The sequence below is a fragment of the Sciurus vulgaris genome (genome assembly GCF_902686455.1).
Source record: "Sciurus vulgaris genome assembly, chromosome: 10".
NCBI lineage: Eukaryota > Metazoa > Chordata > Mammalia > Rodentia > Sciuridae > Sciurus > Sciurus vulgaris.
In genome coordinates, this window is record NC_136470.1 from 29,056,737 (window position 1) to 29,076,611 (window position 19,875).

The 19,875-nt window shown below is 35.1% G+C and overlaps 1 protein-coding gene across 1 annotated transcript in view; it reads left to right on the plus strand.

Moving 5' to 3' along the window:
• The window catches only part of SAMSN1 (SAM domain, SH3 domain and nuclear localization signals 1), a 341,315-nt gene that overhangs the window by 243,599 nt on the left and 77,841 nt on the right, over positions 1 to 19,875 (plus strand). Inside the window, exons 7-8 of the mRNA XM_079154963.1 lie at positions 8,974 to 9,100; positions 11,334 to 11,686. Coding sequence (XP_079011089.1) covers positions 8,974 to 9,100; positions 11,334 to 11,686 — 480 coding nt within the window. The remainder of the gene's footprint in view (positions 1 to 8,973; positions 9,101 to 11,333; positions 11,687 to 19,875) is intronic.

Below are 19,875 nucleotides of genomic sequence, written 5' to 3' on the forward strand. Positions count from 1 at the left end.
GAATATAGATATAGATTTGGGGGTTATACTTCTTTTTTTCTCCTGCTGTATCATGAAAATAACTTTCTATTTTGTATCCAATTCCAAGATAACTTTCCTTTCAAGTGAGTAGGAACCAATTAACAGTAGAAAAATTGGTACTTCTACCCTTCTTGGGAAAGATGGACTTGCTTATGAAAACCTGCATTCTAAACACATTTTAGAATTTTAGAATTTCTCCCAATTAGAAAAGTAGTGCATCTTCATTGTAAAAACAAACTTGAAAATAGAAAGTATACAAAGAAGGATGAAAACTATTTATTCAAATATAAATATAAAGAAGAATGCAAACTTTTATACAAATTGACATTCTGATTTTTTACTTAAGACCTTATGAGCATACATGTTTTTTCTAAAGCCCTATGAATTTTTACATTTTTGATAACAAAGCTGAAAGTCGCAATACTAGGAAGCTCAGAGAAAATTATGAATGCAAAGTACATGAAACTACCTGAAGTTTCACTTCATTATTTTCATTGCAGCTTTCTTTAAAAATAAACCAAAATACTAACTTTAAAACTCCATTCTCTTTCTGTGGAAGTAATAATATAAAATATATACCAGGTGATCAGGATCGTCTATTTAAATACTTGTTATAAATGACATGAGAGTTTTTCTAAACAAGAAAGTAAAAGTAAAAAAAAAAGAACAAAGGGGAGTTTTTTTTGTGTGTGTTGTTTATTTTTTTCATTCAAGGTCTACCATGTTACTTTTCAGCTACCTTTTCATTAGTGAGGTAAAGAGAACATGATTCAGGTAGATAGGTGATCTGGATTTAGTGAGTCTTTGTAAGTCTACATTTCTCTTCTGCAAACAGAAGGGATGAAATCAGAAGAGATATAAATGCCCTTCCTGTGTGTGTGTGTGTGTGTGTGTGTGTGTGTGTGTGTGTGTGTTCCTCTTGCATATACATATTTAAGAGGATAGGTCTCTTAAGAGTATCTACCTGATACTTATCCTCTATACTGGGAAACTTACAAATCAAAGCCTTAAATTTTGTTGGTCTTAATTTGGCTGTCCATTCTAGATGACTAGTAATTATGCTGGCTTTCAAAAATCCTATAAGAAAGAACATTGGATTAAAAGTCAGAATACTTGATTTTCATTTCAACTCTATTATTAATCAATTATCTTTCTTTGGGTAAGCCACTTAGGCTTTTCTCATTTATTAAATAGGCTGGTAGACTAGATCTCTAATAATTTCCATCCCAGTTCATAAAATATGATTGTATGACTAACCCAGTTCAATAATTCATTGATTCCATTTTCTAAAATTTATTCTATAGTTCTAATAGTCAAGCAAAGTAGTAGAAAATGAGATATATTTAACCTACCACTTCTAGCAAAATTTTTACCTTATTTAAGAATTGTGAGCAAAATGAATGGTCAGCTATTTACATTTATACATGTAAATATGTAAGAAAAAACACCAGATACATATTAAATATATACAGATGAAAAAGTCACATTTATAGTCACATATAATTACCATTTGGATGGAGACTTACATCTTTCAAAGGGGATTCTAATTTAGAAAGACAAAAGTGAAAAGAAAACCAATTAGAGACTTGGCAATAGTTTCAATGAGAGACAATTAAATTAAAGGTAGGTAGCAATGAAGATGGAGACAGACAGACTCAAGAGACAATCTGGAGGTAGAATAGAGCAAACTGATTTATAGAACATGGAGCTGGATGAATAGGGATGGTATTCACCGAGTTGGAGAGGACTGGATGAGAATCATGTTTGGGGAAATATCTAGAAGTCAGTTTTGATCATGCTTAGAAGTCATTTTAAACAGTCTGTTGGGTATGTGAATCTGAAGCTCTGTATAGAATGCCTGGAGAAAGATAAATTGGGTGTCATCAGCATGGAAGTACTATAAAAAGTCACATGTGAGGCATGCACGTGCAAGTGTACACACGTGAAAAGAGAATGATGATATTAGGTGGGACCCAGAGCCAGTCCTGAAGGACTTTAGAATTTAATTTCAAGATAAGAAGGTGTCATCATATGTAAGGTAGGGAAGGAACAGACAAAAAAGGCAAAAGGACAACATTGTGTCACAGAATCACAAAAACAAAGTAGTAGCAGAAAGTAATGGTGGTCAACATGGCTGAATACCAAGATTAAAGGGTTTAAGAATGGGTCACTGGACCAAAAGCAATTGAAATGCAATAGTAGGGGCAAACACTGAGGTTGGTTGAAAGGATGGAAAATTAAAAGAAGCAAATAAAAGGATATGTACAGAGTTAACTTTCTGAAATGCATGCCTAGGAAAGGGAGTAGGAAACTCAGTAAATTAAAAAGTAATCAATTAATAAAGATGGATGAGATCAGAGTATATGTGAATGTGACTGGGAAAAGTTCGATGAAAAGGAAGATGACCAAAATTCAATAGACAACATGAATAAACATGTAAACCAAGCCATGTCACTTCCATCAGGCAGTATGTATTCTTTGACCTATTGTATAGAAATCTTTTTGAAGGACTCCTGTTAGTCTCTGGGCTCCTTTTAAGATACGCTACCTATTCTTGGGTACACCCTACAAACTCTTTGAGGGATTCTAATTTTAGAATCTTTGCACAAATTGAATCCCCTTCCAGGACTTTTCTTCCCTCCATTGCCTGACTGACCCTTTTCTGTCCTCCAATTCTTAGCCGATGTGTCCTTTTAGATCATCAGCTGCATCCGAAGCCATCTTTGACTCTCTACATGTTGGCTTTTTAGCAAAGTCCCTCCTAATCACCCAATCAAAATTAGTGAACCGTCCTGTGTACCCTTACCCAATCAGCCTGTTAGTTTTTAGCAGAGCACTTTTTATCTCACACTGTCTTATTCACATACTTGTTTATAGGTTTATAGTGTATCAACTTTTTCTAGAATTTAGATTCCTTGAAAGCAGTGATCTCATTTCCCTGGCTTAATGCCATATCCCCAGAATGTGGGATAATGCTTAACATATAGTAAGTGCTCAGTAAAAATGCATTGATAAGTTGAATGTTAAGTTTAATTTATGGAGCTTCCCCTAAGAACACACCTTGAATTAAAAAGAACATTATGATAAATTTTAATCACATTCAGTCTAAATATGAGCATAACAGATCAGGAGACTGAGCTGAAATAATTCATTATTTTGAAAATATTCTAGAGGAATTTGTATTTCTTTTTTTAAGATTTTTTAATAATTTTTAATATTCTTTTATTTTCTCATTGTAGAGGTCTTTCACCACTTTTGTGAGATTGATTCCCAAGTATTTTATTTTTTTCGAGGCTATTGTGAATGGGGTACTCTTCCTGATTATTCTTTCCAAAGATTCATCACTTATGTATAAAAATGCATTAGATTTATGTGCATTGATCTTATATCCCGCTACTTTACTGAATTCACTTATAAGTTCAAAAATTTTTCTGGTGGAATTTCCTGGTTCCTCTAATATATAATCATATCATCAGCAAATAGGGATAGTTTGAGTTCTTCTTTTCCTATTCGTATCCCTTTAATTTCTTTGGTCTGTCTAATTGCTCTGGCTAGAGTTTCAAGGACAATGTTGAGTAGAAGTGGTGAAAGAGGGCATCCCTGCCTTGTTCCAGTTTTTAGGGAGAATGCTTTCAGTTTTTCACCAATTAGAATGATATTAGCCATGGGCTTAGCATTAATGGCCTTTACAATGTTAAGGAATGTTCCCACTATCCCTATTTTTTCTAGTGTTTTGAGCATGAAGGGATGCTGTATTTTGTCAAATGCTTTTTCTGCATCCATTGAAATAATCATGTGATTCTTGACTTTAAGTCTATTGATATGGTGAATTACATTTATTGATTTCCTGATGTTGAACCAACCTTGCATCCCTTGGAATGAAACCCACTTGATCATGGTGCACTATCTTTTTAATATGTTTTTTTATGTGATTTGCTAAAATTTTATTGAGAATTTTTGCATCGATGTTCATTAAGGATATTGGTCTGAAATTCTCTTTCCTCAATGTGTCTCTGTCTGGTTTATGTATCAGGGATATTGGCTTCATAGAATGAGTTTGGGAGGGTTCCCTCCTCTTCTATTTTATGGAATACTTTGAGAAGTATTGGAATGAGCTCTTCTTTAAAGGTTTTGTAGAACTCGGCTGAGAACCCATCTGGTCCCGGACTTTTCTTTGTTGGTAGGCTTTTGATGACCTCTTCTATTTCATTGCTTGAAATTGATTTATTTAAGTTGTGTATGTCTTCCTTGTTCAGTTTAGGTAATTCATATGTCTCTAGAAACTTGTTGATGTCTTTCAGGGTTTTCTGTTTTGTTGGAGTATAGATTTTCAAAATAGCTTCTAATTATGTTTTGTATTTCTCTCGTGTCTGTTGTGATATTTCCTCGTTCATTCCGAATTTTAGTAATTTGAGTTTTCTCCCTCTTTCTCTTTGTTAGTGTGGCTAAGGGTTTATCAATTTTGTTTATTTTTTCAAAGAAGCAACTATTTATTTTGTCAATTTTTTGTATTGTTTCTTTTGTTTCAATTTCGTTGCTTTCAGCTCTGAGTTTAACTATTTCCTGTCTTCTAGTACTTTTGGTGTTGGTCTGTTCTTCTTTTTCTAGGGCTTTGAGCTGTAGTGTTAGGTCGTTTATTTGTTGAGTTTTACTTCTTTTATTAAATGTGCTAAATGAAATAAATTTCCCTCTAAGTACTGCTTTCATAGTGTCCCAAATATTTTGATATGATGTTTCTTTGTTCTCATTTACCTCTAAGAATTTTTTTTAATTTCCTTCCTAATATCTTCTGTTATCCATTCACCATATAATAGCATATTGTTTAATCTCCAGGTGTTGGAATAGTTTCTGTTGTTTAGTCTTTCATTTATTTCTAACTTCAATCCATTATGATCTGATAGAATACAAGGTACACTAAAGAAAGAAATTAAAGAAAACCTTAGAAGATGGAAAGATCTCCCATGTTCTTGCATAGGAAGAATTAATATTGTCAAAATGGCCATACTACCTAAAGTGTTATACAGATTCAATGCAATTCCAATTAAAATCCCAATGACGTACCTTACAGAAATAGAGCAAGCAATTATGAAATTCATCTGGAAGAATAAGAAACCCAGAATAGCTAAAGCAATCCTTAGCAGGAAGAGTGAAACAGGGGGTATCACAATACCAGATCTTCAACTCTACTACAAAGCAATAGTAACAAAAACGGCATGGTATTGGTACCAAAATAGAAAGGTAGATCGATGGTACAGAATAGAGGACACGGACACAAACCCAAATAAATACAATTTTATCATACTAGACAATGGGGCCAAAAATATGCAATGGAGAAAAAATAGCCTCTTCAACAAATGGTGCTGGGAGAATTGGAAATCCATATGCAACAGAATGAAACTAAATCCCTATCTCTCACCATGCACGAAACTAAACTCAAAATGGATTAAGGACCTCGGAATCAGACCAGAGACCCTGCAGATTATAGAAGAAAAAGTAGGTCCAGACCTTCAACATGTCAGCTTAGGACCAGACTTCCTTAACAGGACTTCCATAGCCCAAGAAATAAAAGCAAGAATCAATAACTGGGATAGATTCAAACTAAAAAGCTTTCTCTCAGCAAAGGAAACTATCAGCAATGCGAAGAAAGAGCCTACAGAGTGGGAGAAAATCTTTGCCAATCATACTTCAGATAGAGCACTAATCTCCAGAACCTATTAGGAACTCAAAAAACTCTACACCAAGAATACAAATAATCCAATTGACAAATGGGCTAAGGAAATGAATAGACACTTCACAGAAGAAGATCTACAAGCAATCAACAAACATATGGAAAAATGTTCAACATCTCTAGTAATAAGAGAAATGCAAATCAAAATCACCCTAAGATTCCATCTCACCCCAATTAGAATGTCGATTATCAAGAATACAAGCAACAACAGGTGTTGGAGAGGATGTGGAGAGAAAGGTACACTCATACATTGCTGGTGGGGTTGCAAATTAGTGCATTCACTCTGGAAAGCAGTGTGGAGATTCCTTAGAAAACTTGGAATGGAACCACCATTTGACCCAGCTATCCCACTCCTTGGCCTATACCCAAAGGACTTTAAATCAGCATACTACAGGGATACAGCCACATCAATGTTCATAGCTGCTCAATTCACAATAGCCAGATTGTGGAACCAACCTAGATGTCCTTCAATTGATGAATGGATAAAGAAATTGTGGGATATGTATATATATATCTATATCTCACAATGGAATATTACTCTGCCATGAAGAATGATAAAATTATGGCATTTGCAGGCAAATGGATGAAATTGGAGAATATCATGCTAAGTGAGATAAGCCAATCTCAAAAAACCAAAGGTCGAATGATATCACTAATTAGTGGATGAGGACACATAATGGGGGGAGGGGTTAGTGTTAGGGTTAGAGTTAGGGTTAGGGAGGGGGACAAGAATGGAGGATGGAAGGACTGTATAGAGGGAAAAGAGGGGTGGGAGGGGTGGGGGGAAAGGAAAAAAAAAACAGAATGAATCAAACAACATTATCCTATGTAAATTTATGATTACACAAATGGTATGCCTTTACGCCATGTACAAACAGAGAAACAACATGTATCCCATTTGTTTACAATAAAAAAAAATATATATATTCTTTTATTTTGGGCTTACTAGGGATTGGACCCAAGAGTATTTTATCATTGTGCTACATCCCCATTCCTTTTTATTTTGAGGCAGATCCTCACTAAGTTGCTGGCCTTGAGTTTGTGATCCTCCTGCCTCAGCCTCCCAGATTGCTGGGATTACAGTTGTACATCACCACAACCATCTTACATTTCTTAAAATAATCTTAACTCCAACTTTTATCCCTCAGGTATATACTACCTATTAGCAAGAGGAGAAGGCTGTCCAGAAAGTAGCCAGTCTAATATCAAAAATGTACAGGGACAATCCATTTGGCCGGAAAAACAACAGACGTGTATTTACATTCAGCAAACATATACAGAGTTGTTTGATGTCCTAGGCACATGGAACTAAACTGAATAAAATGCAGTAGACTGATCTGATGTCTAGTAACTCAAAGTTGAATGGGTGAATAAAGATACAAAAGTTAAGAACATTGTACTTTAAAAAGACTGTTCTAGAGTGTGCAGATAAAAAGAAGGGTTCAGTTTGTTTTCAAATCTCTGAGCCATGAGATCTGACTCATCTGAATTTAGACACTTCCAAATGCTTCTCTTCTTCCTGGGGGCAACTATTTATATGAAGTTCAGTTTCCCTGCTATATAGCACCTTTCCCCAAATCAAGTGCAGGTCTTTCTTACAAAGAAGCGAGAGAAACTATTTTCCAGGTTGCGTTTCTTTCAATGGAGCAATTAAGTTTGGCTGTAACAGGAAGAGGTTACCATAAGAAAAGAAGCACCACAAAGACAAGACGGTTGTGCAACGTCAGCTTATTATTTCTGCAAGAGGCTGAAGATTAGAAAATAGCTCTTCCTGAGTTTTAACAGGTCTATAAAACTGAGCAACTCAGAAAGCCCCAGAAAGGAATACTGAGAATAAAATACAAAAAAAATAGCCATAGAAATTGTGTTGAACCGAATGTGACCTTTGAAAAGAGAGGGAAGGTTTTGCATATCTAAGAACATCTCATCATGACCCTCTTTGAAAGATTAAAATCGTTTTAATATTTTCCCATTTATTTAATGCAAACTGGTATGGATTTCTCTGACAAAACGTCACATTTCCTACTTAGATGTTACTATGCAGAGACAGAACATCAAGTTTATATTGGTTGTTTAAAGTCATTCTTAAAACCAAAATAAAATCAGATTATTAAGATTGGAAATGTTTGCACGCCAGAAAGCCTTTATTTCCAAATATTTCTGTGGGCTTATAGTCTCTCTCAAGGATTGGAAAAGAGTATTATAAATATGTTGCTTTCAAACATTAATGAGGATGCAAATCTTTCACCTTTTAAAATTGTGGTGTCTATTTAGATGTCATTTATCAGCTCTTTACTGAAAAGAATGAGATAAAAGCAGAGGGGAAAATGTTTGAAGCTAGAGCTTTCTGAATGGAAAGGAAGTATTCCTGAATACATGCTACTTTGGATCTGGTTAATACAACACAATACAACTACTATGCCCATTGTATAAAACTTAGCATACAAAGTATTGATTTATAAAATCTTGTAAAACCCCGAAAAGCAAATAACTTAAAAATAATCAATCAAAGTAATATAAATACAAACTCACCAATATTAAACTAGTGGGAAATATTTCTGTTTCTTTCAAAGAAACCTTATGAGTCATTAATATAATGTTAATTTTTATCCATACATTGCCGCCATAAACAAGTGACACTAATATACTCAAACATAATGTAGTTCACTATGGCTGTATTTTGTTTCACTCAGTTTAAGTCTTTTAGAAAGCAACAAGCAATTTCAAGGAAAGTGTATTATTTGAAAACATTTCATACTTGAAACAAACTGCCGTTTTTCCAGAAATTTCCAAAAGGAAAAGAAAATTTAAGTTTTTCTTTGTCTGTTTTTGCTTTGTCTGATATCAGTTTTTTTTCCTGACACTTTCAAATAGCGACTTTATATCATTGTTTCATCTATATGAGGCTGCAAAGAACTTATTCCTTTTGACTATTTCTCATTGGGCAGGAGCAAGTCCAGTGGCTCTGGATTCAATCCATTTTGCTGCACTTTGAAGAAAAAAAAATATTGTGAAAACTTCACTGTTTGAGTGTGATTGACCAGCTGGAACATATTTCATAATTTCGAATCCCCCAAATATGGTGTGCTTTTAAGTTACTGCTTAAATTGTCTCAGGCTTAAGGCCATAATATTAATTTCCCCCCATTTATGATCTCAACATATTTTACATTTAATCTTTTATGAAGAATAATTTGTCTTTATCTTGAGCTGTGTTTGTGCTAGGCCATAAAATCAGGTGGTGACCCAGTGGAATCAATGGGGACATTAAAGCGTCTACAGAAACTGGTGAGGACCAAGAAAACCAGGGTGCAGAGTCTGGATGAGGTGAAACCCACGTTAATAAATCTGCGTAAGTAAGAGCTCAACGAACTGCTAAAGGTTCTTTGAGGGAAAACTAGTGAAGCATATATTAATGAAGTCCATTTTGATAAGGTCTTAAAATTATCATTAAACTTTGAGCTTTTTGTTTCATTGCTAAGTTATTTTAAAACAGATGTCCTAATCCTATTCCTGAATTTCACCCTGTACTTATGCTGCACCCCAGAGGGAAAATAAGGGTCAGCAATGTCTACTCTTCCCATTTCTCCATCAAAGTGACCAATATTTCAAATTTTTGATGTGAGTATAGCAAATTGGTATGTCTGACATGCAACTTGGCTTTATTTATTTACAAAAATGGTCTATGAATCATAATGATTTTGTACCAGTTAAACATTTCCATTTCAAGAGATTCAGTGACTTAGAGTCATTTACTTTGGGCAAGGCATGTTTTGATATCTGTACTTGTTTTGTATAGTACAACAGTCCCTCCTTACCTACACTGTCACTTTCCACAGTTTCAGTTAGCTCAGTCAATGGTTTAGTTAACTTTTTGGTCTCTGTGACAAAAATACCTAATAAGAACAACGTAAAGGAGGAAAAGTTTGTTTGGAACTCATGGTTTCAAAGTTTTGGTTCATACACAGTCAACTCTTGCTCTGGACCTAAGATGAGGCAGCACACCATGGGGGAAAGGTTCCTCGCATGGCAGGGACAAGAAGCAAAGGATAGGGGAAGGGACCGCAGGGAAGATACACCCTTCCAGGGCACTCCCTCAGTGACACCTTTTCCGGTCACAACCCACCTGCCTATACAGTTACCACATAGTTAGTCCATTCTAACTAGGATGGACTGATTAGCTTACAGCACTTGTAATCTAATTGTTTTACTTCTGAGTATTCCTGCATTAATGATAGCTTTTTGGAAGGCAACTCATTTTCAAACAGTCAATTATGGTCCAAAAGTATAGATGGAAAATTCCAGAAATAAACAATTCACAAGTTTTAAATTCTGAGCCATTGTAGTATCCTGATGAAATCTGATGTCATACTATTCTATCCAGTTAAGGACACGAATCATTCCTTTTTAGCATATTCAAACTTTATAGGCTAGCTGTCCCATGGCAGTTGGAAGCAAGAGAGAAAGAGAGAGAGAGACAGACATCACACTCATATAACTGTTAATAGAGTACATCATTTTATTTTTCTCTTTTATTATTATTATGCCTTGTTTATAAATTAAACTTTAGCATAGGTAAATACATATAGAGAAAAACAGTGTAGACAGCATTCAGTATTCTTTACAATTTCAAATATCCATGAGAAGTCTTGGGACATATCCCCCATTGATAAGGGATAAGGAAGGACTAGATATTTCTGTACTAGAAATTTCTAGTACCACATTATGAAAATATAGACCTCACTTATCAACTTTGTAGTACAGAAGATACGCTGTTTTTTCATGTTCTCAGCCTTTTTCTTGATTTTCCAAAATATTTCACTATGAAACACACTGTATGCATAAATCTCTTTGCAGATTAATAGAAGAGAAATTTTTAGAATGAATGTAGGTTTTCAGTCTCTGTTCTCTGAGATTTCATTCCTTTACATGAAGTGAAGAAATTTATTTACCTCTTTTTTTTTGTTGTGGGGGTACCAGGGATTGAACTCAGGGGCACTCAACCACTGAACCACATTCCCAGCCCTGTTTTGTATTTTATTTAGAGACAGGGTCTCTGAATTGCTTAATGCCTTGCTGTTGCTGAGGCTGGCTTTGAACTCACAATCCTCCTGGCTCAGTCTCCCAAGCTGCTAGAATGCACCACTGCGCCTGACTCATTTGCTTTTTGATGATTCTCTCTTATACGTGTGACCTCAAAAGTTTAAAAATATTTAATAAAATGATTGCAACATATTATGTTTGTAAGATGTGGGAAAATGTTTTGATTTATAATTTTTCCTAAGTGTTCATTAGTATGCTTTTTGCATGTGACTTCCTTTCATTTCATTGCAAATAATGTTAATCAGTAGATATGACTTCAAAATGTTTGAGGTAAATCTGAGTTTTATAAAACAATGTCATGTAGCAAACTTACTTTTTAAATAAATTATTTTGTAAATTATTTTGGGAAATTGGATAACTCCCTGGTTCATCCTCTGTTGTTCATTCATTTGTAATCTACAAAGGGAAGTATAGTATTCATAATTTCTACATGTAAATAACTATTAACCTTAATGTTTATCTTATGTGTCTTTGTCATTCAGAAGATGAAGATGACACATTGATTTCCTGTATGAAACTAAGCAGATCTCAAGAAAAGAAAGCTAATAATTTTAGCACAAGGAGGAGGGAAGAAACAGAAATTAGACCAGAGTCTCATCCTATGTTCCTGAGTGCATCTAGCATTTCAAATGGATGGGACTTGGAAGATATATTATCTCCTCATGAAGGCGAAGTTCAGAAGTGGAACATCTGGAAGTCTTTTCCAGAAAATCTGTTCTGGATGGGTGATGACTTCCAAATCACCCAAGTTGGATCCTGGGGCAACTGCCCCTCTTGTGGTCACCATCCACGCCTCAAGTCTTCTCACACAGATATGGATCTCTCACATTCATGGGTGAGTTTGTAAACTACGGAAACACATATTAATCTAGGTGTTTGTACCACCAGGAAAAAAACAGATAAAAAAGGTGCTGATCAGTCACTTTTTTCAGTTTCAGGAAAATTACCAGAGCTATGGTTGTCTTTCCAAGAAGCGGTTCAGATCTTACAGTTTTTGTCCATGTTAATATTGTATAAGTTCTTTTGTGTACGAATATACTACGTCATAGTATTTTCCAGAGGTTTCTTTTTAATGGAAGGGAGACTTCAGTGCTGATTTGAATCAAGAAATTGTGATTGAATTGTCTAAATTATTGCTAGTAAAATGAAGTTGCACTGACAGATAATTGATAATTTTAATGAGCATTTTTAAGGGCCTGCTATTCTCAGCACTTTCCATGTATTAACTCATTTAACTACCACAATCACCATGTAACATAAGGACTGTTTTTCTAACTTTATTTCCTCCATTGTACAAAACTGAGGTACAAAAATGTTAGTAACTAGTACAAATTTGAACAACTAACAAGAGGTGAAGCCAATATCTGGAACATATATAGTCGTATTCTAGAAATTCTGCTTGTAGTTAATATGTTATAGATTTTTCCATGTACTAAGTTAGACTCTAATACTATGGTGTCTAGGAGAAAGAGTACAGAATTTTGTAGTTAGACAAGTTTATTTTGGATTCTAGCCTTGCAACTCTTAGCTTATGAAAATTATTTAAACCATTGAATCTTCATTTTCTTAACTGTGAAATGAAAATAGTAATATTAAACTCATGAAGTACCTGAGAAGCCAAAATTGAATATCATAAATCCTTTAGAATATAAGGGTGTCTTTTTTAAAAACTTGATTCTAAGCCCCTTAAGGCATAATTCCCCTACAGTTACTGGTTGTTTGTGTTTGCAGAGAGGGAATGGAATAGTTTTGTGTGTCCAGGAAGCCTGTATTCCATTTTCTTCTAAGGATCAATCTCTCATTAGACAGGGCTACATTTTCTGTTGCATTAGAGGTCTCTGAAGAAGCATGTTCTTTCCTTTTTACCTTTCAAGGTTTGTGTTTTGTCTTTGAAAGCTAGGACTAGGATCACCTGTGATTGGAGTCCACGTTAAATGCTACAGGTGTCCGCTAACAGACTTCAACCACTGACATGGTCCCAACATTAATCACTTTTAAGAATGTCTCTCCTATTTTAGTCTTTTTCTTTTGCGACAGCTGGATATTGAAACCCTCTCTTCAGCATCTTCGCCCAGAGTAGCTAGCAATATAATTATTTAGGACCTGTTTCTGAAGACTCTGGCAGCTTTGGAAGCAGAATCAAGGATTTTGACTTCTTGACAAATGGCAAAGCTGGTCACAATCAAAACAAAAATCTACAGAGCTTCCTTCAAGAATAAAATCCAGATATCCTAACTTGGATTTCTAGATTTCATCTGTCTGGCCTCCATCTAAATTTTCAGTCTTATCTACTTGATGCTCTTTCCTTATAGGTTTCCTATGCTGAGTTACCAAAGTGAATGATCTGATATTCCTAAAAGCTGTCTTTCTTGCTGCTGTATCTTTGTGTCTCTGTGGTAGTCTCTTCCTGGTGTGTTATTCTTGCTTGAGAGGAATTTCTCCACCCCTTAACTTCACATCAAATACTTTGTCCTTTGGAAAGCCTTTCTGGTCCATGACAGACAGAAGTCATCTCTCTTTCCTTTGAACTTCTAGATCATGTAAGCACATTATTCTTTCATCATGCATATATATATGTATATCAAACACATATTGGCATCTACTATGTGCCAAGTCACAGTATTAGATTCCAAGGATAGAAAACTAAAAACAAAGCTTCCATACTCCACCATGTACTGGAATTAATTAGACATTTGTTCATTTCCTAAAAGTAATTATCTTTCTATTCTCCATTGTCCCGAGAATGTGAAGAAATAAATATCGCAGTAGCGTTTGCTGCTTAAATGAATGAAGTTTTAAAAATCAGTGGATTTGGTTTCCATAGATCTAGATAATCATTTCTTCTCATTGTCTTGTTTTTATGGCCAAAGATTTATTCATTCTGATTAACCCAATTACATATAAAGTCAGTTATTGTGAGTGTGAATGCTTGTGAATTTGTTAGTGTCCATTTAGGTATAAACACAATAGTCTTAGTTTTTGAAAAAAATTTAGGAGTTTTGCCTACTTTCGTGCATAACTAAATGATTAAAGGAGTTTTATCTGCAGAAGGTCAACCCTATCCACTGAATGCTCAGAATTTCAAATAGTAATGTTCAGCTTTTGTGACAGGAAAGCCTCAGTGGATTTGGGGAGAAGGTTCAAGAGCATGTTGGAGTTAAATTGGTTTGGTAAACTTAATGAGACCACTTACACCCAGGGATTTGAGACACCAGACTGAAAGAAGTTGAATGAGTGCAAATTATTATTTTATATTCTATACATATATTCTATAATAATAACAAGTGAAAAATATCCAGTTTCATTTTAGCAGAGCTGGTATTTTTTCTGTAGTAATTGCAGAGTTATTATTTGGGTTATTTAACTTTCACTCTATAGAAGAAATAGAAGGCAGATAGTGTAGAGGGAAAAGATGTGCTTCTGAAAGGAGTGTTACTATTAATGACAGATAGTCAGAGGTGACACTTTTGCAATTTTAAAGGGTAAAAGAGTGACTAGATTTTTTAAAAAGTGTGCCAACCTATGCAGATATGGGGGAGCTGGGTCTACACCCCACATTTCGTGGCCAATGAATCTAATCCACAAAGACATTTGTTTCTCCTTGACTTCAGAAATGTAAGGAGTAGTAGAATTCAGTGTCTCTGATCCCATTATAAAATCAGAGTTTTGAGGTGGCCTGAAATTGACTTGTCTTCCCTATTCACCCAGGCATGACCCTGCTAAGCCCACTACAGTTGGTACTTTCAAGGCTGGTTTTGATGAATTAAGCCTAGCTCTTATATGACCTGCAGGGTGAATTTGGGCAAACTCCTTATCCTCATTAACCCCCTTGTTCCAATTCTACAGAGTAATTTCATCCCCTTGTTCACTCCCTTTCCTCTGAGTGACTTGTTGCCTACCCCAAACACCCATTTCTAAAAGCAAGGTTGGGAAGATTAAATGAAGTGGTGTCAGGACTCAGTAACATTTTCCCCAAGTCAAAGAATCCAGAAGTCTGTGCTAAGAAGTAACATTTTATTCAGTTCAGTTTCCATAAACAGCAAACTTAATAATGAGGAATTTATATACAGCATCTCAAGGTAAGAAAACAGGGAAATGTATTGTTCGTGAAGGGCTCGTCATAGAAGTCAACAAGAAAATGAGACTCATGCAGATGTTTAATGTGCAGTTTAGTTGTTCATAAGGTCTGAGGGATCAGAGAGTGGGGGAAATATGTGATTTTCAAACTGATGTGAAAGAGAGATAAAAGATCAAATTTTATGAGACTATACTTTGCAAGAGAAGTCTGAAAGGAAAGGAAAAACTAGGGATGGAGTTTTTTTTTTAATGTCTGAGATGAGTAGTTTTGAGAGGGGATTTCAGAAGCATCTTTAGGAGGGTAGTAGTAGAGGTAACTAAAAATAATATTTGAAGCCAAGTGTTTAGAATCCATTTACAAGCATGATTGAAGGATACTTAGGATGCTCTGCATGTTAAAAAACTTGAAACATCTTTACAAAAAGAGGAAGAAAGAGGAAAGTGAACTGCGGGCCTGGTAGGGATAAGAGGTAAGTAAGACAAGTGTGTGCTGAAGGGAAGATCAGACCTTGGTTTTCAAAATCTGGGAGAAATGTTCAGGTTGATAAGAAGAATAAACATTATTTTTATAGTATTAAGACATAGTAGAAAACTGCATATAAAAAGGGGAGCAAATACCCACTCAACTCTTAAATGAAGTCTCGGGTATTTTGAAATCTGTTTTATAAAAAGGGTGATATGTTTACCATGTGACACTAACAAAAGCTCTTTCAGAAAGAGGCCGAGTCAAGGTTCTGAAAGAACATAATATACACCTAAGTAAAGAAGAATTCAAATAAAGTATTGATAGAAAATGATAATAGTGAGAGACAGAATCATACAGCAAAAATCAAAGGAAAATGAGTATTCATATACAGCATCTCAAGGTAAGAAACGAACAAGGCTTTCCTTAAAGGTGTCTAAGAAGAGGATGAGGGAGTCTTGTTGCACTATCATGTGAAAAATGGTGCCAAAAGAGAAGGTGTGGCGAATGGGGGAAAGTTACACAACTATTTCAGTGGGAGGAACAGGATGCGTGCCAATGCTAACTGAAAAATAAAGGAATGAAATATTTTACTTTTTCAGTTCAAGTGAGAAGCAGTAGATACTAATTACTAACATGGGGAAATGCTCTTGGGATACATAACCCACTACTAAGAGGTGTAAAAGTTAAATACCGCCCAAGCAAACCAGTGATCTCTGAAAAAGAGGCGAGAAAATCAAGATAATCTGTCTTCTACTTTCTCATTCTGTCCTGTCCCTTTAGTAATCTATCTCAGTATCCATGACTCTTCATCTCTTCATTCAGTCAACATGACCCATTGTTACCAGATGGGTTTATTTGATTAATCTAACTGAATATAATATTTGATGGAAGAACTAGCATTTACAAATCAAAATTTGAAAAATAAGATTCCCAATAACTCATTTATTCTTCCCTTCATTCACTCATTTAACAGATACATGACAAGTACCTCCTGAACTTGGGACTTTACAAGTATATATGTGTATATTGTGGTGCGGATATGGATAATCTATTGTTCCACATTTATAATGGTAGTTGATATGTACCTTTTACAAGAAACAGGTATAAAAAAGAATAAATAATCACAATTCTTGCTGCAAAAATCCACTGGGGTGCTAAATGCATTACTTATATATAAAATAAACCTGAAAAAGATATGGCCAGACCTGCAAACATATTTTACATTGAGAAAGGAGCTTATAGAAGAAACACTTAAATATGAGATATTGTAATAGTATAAGTTGTCAGGTTTATGGCAATTCTTTAGGTTGAGTTTGAAGAAAATAAATTATAGATGTGTATAAAATGCTTAAATATCCTTTCTAATAAAATCTTTACTAATAAAAATTAAGATGAAATGAGAAAATGTAATTGTGTCAAGTACAATTCTAGAATTCCAGAATAAATAGAGATATTATTAAATTAGATTTTTGGAGTCACAACAATGTAGCATTCAAACCAATCTAATTATTGGGGTTGATGTTTGGTAGTGCCCAACTGCACAAACCACATGTATTTTGGTGAGAAAAATTGACCTGTGAAGTAGATCTAGGACTGTTATTAAAACCAAGGATATCTCTCTCCCACGAATTACTGTAAGGGTTTCACCATTTTTCTCTCTTTATATTTCTCACCCTGGGTTTGTTTACTCAAGGGCATCAAATCAAGAAGAAAGCTGAATTGGTACTCCCATAATAAAATATTTCTGAAGTTGTCATACTCTGTTTATCACTTAAAATATTCCTCATGATAATGGAATATTCCCCATGATTTTTAATCATAACCATATTTTGGCTGCCACAAGAAAGTTGAAATTTGTTTTGCTGTGTTCTCAGTTTGAAAGAGGATGACAATGATAGTCAACCTGAAGGGTGCCCAAGTATGCCCACTGGTCATGGGAGACTGCAAGCTCCTTCTTGCTCAGAGTTAAACTTTCTTGTGTGATCAACAGACTAAAGCAAATCAAATCATCAAAGCTGGACATCAGCTTTTGGCAGAGAGTCCTGAATGCTAGGACATTTTCTATAATGAGCCTTGGCAAACATTTCAAGTGTTGTTACCTTTTCTTTTGTGGCAGAGAAATAAGTTTATAATTCAAATATTGCTATGTAAGCTGAAGACGAAGTCCTGTTTGACATGTGGCATGGTGGGTTGGAAGCTGTTATAAGTCAAAGGAACACAAGTCTGAGCCAGGAGAGTCAGCTGTGAGCTCAACCCTGTAACTTAGTAGGATCTCCTTGGGTCAGGTTGCTTGCTCTCCATTGTTCTGCCTCATTTTTAGAATGGGTGAGAACTATCAGTGATTTGTAAAATTCTTTTTATCATCAAGAATTTGGACTGTGAGTGTACACTGATGAAGATATTTCTATGTGCTGAAAAATATTAGTGCATTGAGGTTTTTTCCTGCTTTTTCAAAGCAACTCTTTTGTTACTCTTCAGGTGACCCTTTGTTGTTCGTTTTTTCTTTCATAAGCTATTTTAGGGCTAGGGTTCTTTCTTTTTTGCCCCGTCAACTACACTTCCTCTGTCCAGGCTACCTCCCTCTCTCCCTTGTGTTCCTGGATATGCATCACCAGCTGAAACTCTGGCAGGCTAAGAGACCAGACTAGCAACCATGCATGTGAGTTCATTTCATTTGGGTGGTGGCCTGGAGGTCCTGGCCATGAAGAAGTCTTCATGTACCAAATGTCTACATTTTCATTCGTAAGAGCTAAGAAAACCCTTGAAGTGAAAAGAAAGCTACTTTAAAAAATCCTTGTAAGTGACATTTCAGAGGACTCAATTTCGCTTTGAAAAATGAATTGGTGACACTGTAAGTAAGGTTATAGAAGGGTACAGAAGAGAAGGTCTATGTAGGGTAAGGAGTCCTGGTTGCATCATGTTCCACCACCATCTACCAGGCGTGTACATGTGTGTACACACTCATGTGCATGGTGTCCCCTTGAGTAATTCATTACCGAACTTCTGTTCTAATCATGTGCACACATCATTATATTGGCCTTCAATTACTCAGCATTTGACTATATTTCATTGCTTTAACATAACTATCTTTATGTTATGATTCAGGGAAGTGGTTTTATTTTTTCCCTTTTAATGATATATTTTTAAATATGAAGCTTGAAAAGCTTCAATAATTTATGCAATATAAGAGTAGGTAGATTTCAAGCTAAAATCTATAAGAATCCAAAGTTTTCTGCAAAGATTTTTGGCTTTGTAACTTTTGAGACTAGGATAGTAAGTTAACCTTACTTTTCTAATCTATAAAAATGGAGTGAAGTTTCTAACTTGCAGTGTAAATTGAAATCATGCATGTGAAAAATGCAGGTCCAAGGTATAAGATTTTTATCTCAGACTTTCACTTACATTAACCCTATGAATTATGCAAAATGTTATTGCCATTTTACAGATGGGAAATTGAGTCACATGAAGTTTAAATGAATTCGCTGAGGTCCCACAGCTGGTGATGGCAGAACTGGTACAAAACAGAAACCTCCTACATCTTAGCCCGGACTTTTCCTATCACTATGTTGTCCTTAAATTTTGCATTAGATAGGGATAAATATATATGGAAATACAGAGAAACTGTATTCGGTGGAAACTCCATGAGATTTGGTGTCAAATAAGCCCAGCCTTCATTTATAGCCTTACCATTGTACACACGACTATTAAGTTACTTGATATCTCTGAATTTCAGTTTCTTATTTGCTAAATGACTAAAATGAAGATTTCTTGTGGTCTTCTTATAAGGTGAAGTCTTTAACTGTACCTGACACACCTGCTGGAACTTAATGAAAAAGAGCTAGTATTTTCAGTGGCAATTGTTGCTATTACTTATCATTTATAATTATGTATTTATAATTATTTTTCCTTCATTCAATGAACAGCAGCATAATGTCTATGATATATCAGGTATTTCCCTGGACTGTGAGGTCACAGAGATGATTAAGAAATGTTTTTGCCATTAGGGTGTCACCATTTACAATTCTCAGCAATTCTGTATCACACGAGATAATGTTGCCTTTAATATATATTCCTGGTTTTCACTAGTTTTAAAAATTGTCGCATAGAGTTTGTTGAATTTGCTCCCTAGTGATAAGAATGCCGGAAGTATCTCATTCAAATGTACAGGGAGGGCAGAGGGAGACTGCTTTTACCTCCCTGGGGGTACTATAGTAAGCCTATGGGTCTCTGGAGCGTCTAACAAAACGTGGGGCTTGGGTGTGGGTCCTAAGCTCAGCATTATGCTTTTCTGACCTCCCAAATTATTACTTTATATACAGTATCTTTCATATGTAAGATGATTTTAGTTTTTAAAACTCCAGTCCTATATTTTATCACAGTCACATCACATACACATTTCATGATATTTTATTTCAGAGTCAGAATATAACTTTCAAGCATAACTACCTTTTTCAAAGGACAGTGAAAAATGAAGGAAAGAA